The sequence below is a fragment of the Chiloscyllium plagiosum genome, chromosome 3 (genome assembly GCF_004010195.1).
Source record: "Chiloscyllium plagiosum isolate BGI_BamShark_2017 chromosome 3, ASM401019v2, whole genome shotgun sequence".
Lineage (NCBI taxonomy): Eukaryota > Metazoa > Chordata > Chondrichthyes > Orectolobiformes > Hemiscylliidae > Chiloscyllium > Chiloscyllium plagiosum.
The window spans coordinates 74,961,861-74,968,371 of NC_057712.1; the positions used below are offsets into that span (position 1 = coordinate 74,961,861).

Here is a 6,511-nt window from a genome sequence, read left to right on the forward strand (position 1 = left end):
AGGAACACTATTATACCTGAGAAAAGAGCGTGGCTGGGCTATTTGATTCCTTTCAACAATCTGGTGTGTTTCTTCAGGTAGCAACAGAACAAATGTGGCTCTTAACCTATTTGTAAACATTATGTGTGCCAATGAGTTCTGGGTAGAGCCGTGAAGTGTGTTTGGGTACATAGCTGCTGAGTTGATGAACTCATGGCCTCCCTTTTTTTGACACTGTCACGTGTTTTCATACATTATATGACATCATCTCAGTTATTGTCCATTCACTTAACCTGTATATACAACCGCCGTCAACCCCTTGTGTTATCATCACTACTTATCTTCCTACCTATTTTATGTCATCCAAATCATTAATATATATCTTAAATAATTCTATTTACTCACTTGCGATTGAAATATTCAGGGATTCCAAAAATCTCCTGTCGACTGTTAGGAATGCCGCCATATTGGTGGGCATGTTGGATTGTCTTGGGATGAGTTGGTAGATAGCAGCGTGCCTCTTCATGTAGGTCATTTCCTTTTGTCTTTCCACTGTGGACCACTGAAACTTTTCGTAATTCTGCTGTACCACTGTTCACCTTTGCCAAAAGGACATTTGAAAACAAAATGAATAAAGTATTTGGAATAAAGTTAATTGACAGCTATTGTGTCTGGAATTATTGAAGGAAGTTGATGTTGCAATTTTCCCAAGTAAATATAGTTAGCAGACTTTGTTAAGTGAGGTTTTGCTTTTGCATGGAGGCCTTGCCAAATGGGAATGTGTGTTTTTCATTTTACTTAAAGTTAACCATTAAAAAAGAACCTGGAATAGAAACTTAGTTTCAGTAATGGTCACCAGAAAACTTGAGGAGAAAGTGAGGGCTGCAGATGCTGGAGATCAGAGCTGAAAATGTGTTGCTGGAAAAGTGCAGCAGGTCAGGCAGCATCCAAGGAACAGGAGAATCGATGTTTCGGGCATGAGCCCTTCTTCAGGAAGAAGGACTCATGCCCGAAACGTCGATTCTTCTGTTCCTTGGATGCTGCCTGACCTGCTGCGCTTTTCCAGCAACACATTTTCAGACCAGAAAACTTTCACCAATTGTTGTCAAACTCATCTGGTTTATGAATGTCCCTTTGGGAAAGAAATCTGCCATCCCATCCTGGTCTGGCCTGTGTATAACTCCAGATATATTGTATCGTGATTGATATTTAGTTATCCTCTTGAAGTGGTCTAGTAAGCCACTTCAATGGCAATTATGGGAGAATAACAAATGCTCATCCTGCCAGTAATGCCCACATTCTGTGAAAGAAAAAAATAGTCTGATACAGGACTGTAACACCATCAGATTGATTCTATAACCTGCACTCTTATCTAACGAATGCACCATGTGTAGAAACTCACTTTTTGAAAAATGACACTTTAGACTGTGAAAGTCAACAGCATCCACTCTGATAATGCGTGTGCTACACGACTCCATCATAACAGAGCAAACCTTACTATTCTGTGCATGACACTGCACCACCTTAATGCAATGTAGAGAAATGTCAGGCAGGATGGAGCACATGGCCCATTAATACAGTCCTGATGAAAGCTAATCAATCTAAATGGTTAGCTTGTTTTTTCTTGCCACTGATGCTGTCTAATTTGGTGAATTTTCCAGCAATGATTTTGTTTTCATTTCACTTTCCATTAACCAAATTGATGTGCTTTTGCTTTATAAGGGAGCCTGTGTGATTTTAATGTACTTACTAATCAAAAATCAGGCATCTACTGTTAAGAGTCTAATTCCTCCCCACGAGGTTTTTCTTGCAGCCAGGCAACTCAATTACCTGAGATGCCAAGCAAGCAGATAGACCCAAATTTTAGGTCTATCCTAAAAAATGTTTAGGAACAATAAACCACCATTTGAATCAATCTTTTCATGCTCCCGCTTGATTCTCTAAAACACATTTATTTACTTCTTCAATTCATTCGTACCATTCAATTCAACATCCTTTCCTGGACACTGAACTGATTTCACATTGCTATTTCTATGTTAACAAAAAAACAATGAATAGTTCTTATAATTTTCCCAATTATTAACAAGTTGCCCCTCATTTTGAATATTTTGCTGTTATGAACAATCTTTTTTTAGGATATGCAGAATTCAATACTCTGTAGACTTCTAATTGCTACCTCCAATAATGTATTATGTTGATGACTATTTATGAGTGTGGAGATATTCTCAATTTCTTATAAATAATATCCATTAGTAAATTGTGGGCACCTATGCAGCAATTCAGGAAGTTGAAGAAAGCTTCAATAAATTGGTATCAGTGAATGCATAAAATACTTATCATTAGAGTTTTAAGTCCACGACAAGTTAGGTTTTTGTTAGGTTTGTTTCCTAATAAACATTTATTTTATGATAGGATCACGTCACTGAGGCAATGTGAAAAGCTAGAACAGATGTCTGGGAAAGTACATAATAGCTGTTACATTTACGGAAGTTACCAAAACTTTGATGAGCGAAAGTACCAAATGACAAGAAATTATTACCTTTCTACCTCGACCTCTCTTGGCTTTAGCAACATACTTTTGATGTTTCTGAATAATTGCGGCTGGATGAGTTTCAGCTGGGCAGCCATGCAGAGAGGTTTGTACCTTTTCAGCATATGTCTGGAAATCTTCTACTGCAATATCTTTCTCTGTTCTGTAGCATTTACAGAATAGAAAAAAAACTGTCAATTTCCCCATAAGTCCTTTCTGCAGAAAATCCACAAATTACAATGTATCATGTAATCTATTCAACATATTAAAAAGAAATATCTATCACCCAATAAAAAACATGAAAATCCTGGCATTCACAGAGCATTCATGCTATTGATCACTCATTAGTAGCATCATGTTGTGAGCTGTATTCCCTCTCGAACACCATTATGCACCAACATACAGCATATGGACTGCATGTGGTTCAAGAAGGCAGCTCACCATTACTTTTTCAAGGGTAACAAAGGATGAGCAATAAATGCTGGCCAGCTAGGCACACCAAATCCCATGAGTGAATGTAAAAAAAAACCTCTATCTGTTGTTTTCCCTTTGTTTCACTGAGTGTTCTTGAGCTGTTGCCTTGATATTACAAGTGAGCTAGGTTTTATGCAACCCAACACAGTGGGAAAAATAATGCCTGGAAGTACATAAGCACGTGAGAGGCCCCATATCAGCACCCTTATTATAGCAAAGCCACCGCACTAAGGCAGAGGGATGGATGGGATTGATGCAAATTTCCAAATGGCATTAAGTTCACTTTAATGAATGAATGGCACCTACTATTCCTATTCCATGACAAACTAATGCTGGCTCAGAGATTTTGACATTCCCTCTTCTGTGACTCTTCACTCTACCATCCCATCCTCATTCACCTGTGGCTGAGTGCCAAAATGATTCTGGATCTCTGCGGGGGGTGTCAGCATCAGTAATCACCACTCCTGCTGGCATTGGGGACATGACATAACATATTACCAGCCTCTGTCTGCCTAGCAGCTCTCAGCAGGCAGGACTTTTACTACAGGGAGCCTCGATCATGCAGAATTGGTGGCCACTGAAGTGCCTGAGAGACACTGGACTCTGATGGGCATGACCCACAGAATTTATAGATTGCTTGCTGGTTCTCTGTGGCCTGACAGAATCCTGGCCATTGAAATCATTCCGCTTGTCTTCCATATTTTTTTTGTGCAGTTTGGAAGTTTTTAACTTCTAAGCCCCTGAAGCAACACTTTGTCTAATTTGAGCAGTGTTTTATTATTGTTTTAGTTTGTGAAATATTTACATCATTTGCCATTAATTTAGCACCTGTGAATACTTATTTTGTGCAAAATTTTGGAGTTAACATGCTCTTAACAATAGGTACTAGGTTTCAAAATTTAGGTTTCAAGATGAAGATCTTGTTTGCAGCAACCAATACCTAAAATATTCACCATTTTTATTTCACTGATCCCAGCACGTCACATTTTCCAATCCTTTGAAGATGTAAAGTTGAATGCAATATCTTGTACTGCAAGACCATCCTATTGACAATGTGAAGTGGTTCAGAACAAAACAAAGTCTTGACCTCTGATTATTCAAAAGGGGATCTCTTTAGCTCTAGGATTTAAGTAGTTGAACTACAGACTGCATTTTCCATGTAAGATTACATGGACAATATTCACAGGTCATCCAGAATCACACAGCTACATTTACATGTTTTAGTTCCTATCTTTTCAACTGATATAGAATCAACAGATGTTTCATTGCAAAACCCTAAGATAGTTTAAAGATAACAGTCAAATGTTCACGTGGTAGAATTCCACAAATACCTTGAACTTCTGTTAAGCAAGGATCTCTTTGATATCATAATTGATATATTAATTTAGAAAATTTGCAAGAGTTAGCAAATTGTTTCTAAATGTCCTAAAACAGCAAGCAGTTCAAAAATACATGATCATGACTAATGCCAGTGCTTTGCAGTGACCAAAAAGTCAAATTCTGCTTTCATTACACATGAAGTCAAGTTTTTTTCTGAAACAAGTACTTTTTAGAACCATATTTTGTAATTCAATCATTTTTTTTCTGAAAATCTAGAGCTCACGAAACTTAAAAAGACGTCAGTAGAGATGTCATCTAGACTGCCTATTTATTGTCACCCATTTTACACTACTGCACTGTCAAAATTGCCACTCTTTAAGTTTGAAATTATTTCCAACACAGGTATTAATCAGGGACTTGTGCCTCTCTGCAAAGGGTCATGAGCTTCACATCTGCTGATATTTAAAAAGGGCAGCAGGCACACAACAGCACATCCGTGACTAGCATAATGCTTTTTTAAAAATAATTATCCTCCTGTTGAGCTGCATGCTATTAGAGGGACTGCAGAAAAGGCCCTGAGGGAAGTTATTACTAGAAACACCTAAAGTAATGTCCCTCCATTTGTTTTCAGTTTAGACATCAAAATAACATACGTGAACTTTCACATTATATCTGAAGGAACTTGAACAAGAAATTGCTGTGAGTTGTATAAACATTTTTTTCACTTAAAATGTAACAATGTAGCATATCCTGGAATGACTATGCTTTTAATTCAAGTTGAGTGGGAATCATTACATTCTGAACTTTAGTATCTTACTGAAGCAAATCCTCTGAAAAATGTCAAGGGCTTGATTTCCCCAAGAGAAAAAAGAGGCAGAATTATTCCTCATGTAACAATTCCCCTTCCATTCCAGCTAGGCTGGCAGATGGGATTTTCATGCATTGCAGAGTGAGATGACCTCAGGACAGCCTTGGCTTATCCATTTGTACGCCAGAAACGCAAAGAGAAGTGGAAGTGGAGTGTGGCACAGTGGTAATGGACTAGTAATCTAGAGACTACTGATCTGAAAATATGAGTTCAAATCCCACTATAGCAACTCATGGAATTTAGACTGAATTCATAAATGTGGAATAGAATGCTAGCCTCAGTGATGGTGACAATAATAAAACACACAACCAGTACACAATGTCCTTTAAGGAGGAAACCTGCTAATATTAACTGATCTGGCTGACATATTATTTTGCTGCTCCTTGGATGCTGCCAGAACTGCTGTGCTCTTCCAGCACCACTAATCCAGAATCTGGTTTCCAGCATCTGCAGTCATTGTTTTTACGTCCCGGACATATGACACCAGTCCCACGCTCATTCCATACACGTATCACCCTCTGTGTGAAAAAGTTGCCCCTTAGGTCTCTTTTATTTCTTTCCCTTCTCACCTTAAGCCCTCTAGTTCTGAACTCCCCAACCCCAGGGAAAAGACTTTGCCTATCCATGCCCCTCATAATTTTGTAAACCTTGATAAGGTCACTCATCAGCCTCCGACGCTCCAGGGAAAACAGCCCCAGCCTGTTCAACCTCTCCCTATAGCTCAAATCCTCCAACTCTGGCAACATCCTTGTATATCTTTTCTGAACCCTTTCAAGTTTCACAACATCTTTCCGATAGACAGGAGACCAGAATTGCATGCAATATTCCAACAGTGGCCTAACCAATGTCCTGTACAGCTGCAACATGACCTTCCAACTCCTGTACTCAATACTCTGACGAATAAATAAAGCATACCAAACACCTTATTCACTGTCCTATCTACCTGCGACTCCACTTTCAAGGAGCTATGAACCTGCACTCCAAGGTCTCTTTCTTCAGCAACACTCCCTTGGAGCTTACCACTAAGTGTATAAATCCTGCTAAGATTTGCTTTCCCAAAATGCAGCACTTAGCATTTATCTGAATTAAACCCCATCTGCCACTTCTCAGCCCATTGGTCACGATCCTGTTGTAATCTGAGGTAACCCTCTTCGCTGTCCACTACATCTCCAATTTTGGTGTCATCTGCAAACTTACTAACTGTACCTTTTATACTCATATCCAAATCATTTATGTAAATGACAAAAGGTAGAGGACCCAGCACCGATCCTTGTGGCACTCCACTGGTCACAGGCCTCCAGTCTGAAAAACAACCCTCCACAACCACCCTCTATCTTCTA

At 38.9% G+C, this 6,511-nt stretch overlaps 1 protein-coding gene across 1 annotated transcript in view; it reads right to left on the reverse strand.

Annotated features, from left to right (window-relative positions):
• Window positions 1–6,511, reverse strand: part of lama4 (laminin, alpha 4) — a 192,789-nt gene that overhangs the window by 23,142 nt on the left and 163,136 nt on the right. The window contains exons 32-33 of the mRNA XM_043684602.1: window positions 2,519–2,672; window positions 385–578 (exon numbers count right to left, since the gene is read on the reverse strand). Of these exons, the coding sequence (XP_043540537.1) occupies window positions 385–578; window positions 2,519–2,672 (348 nt within the window). The remainder of the gene's footprint in view (window positions 1–384; window positions 579–2,518; window positions 2,673–6,511) is intronic.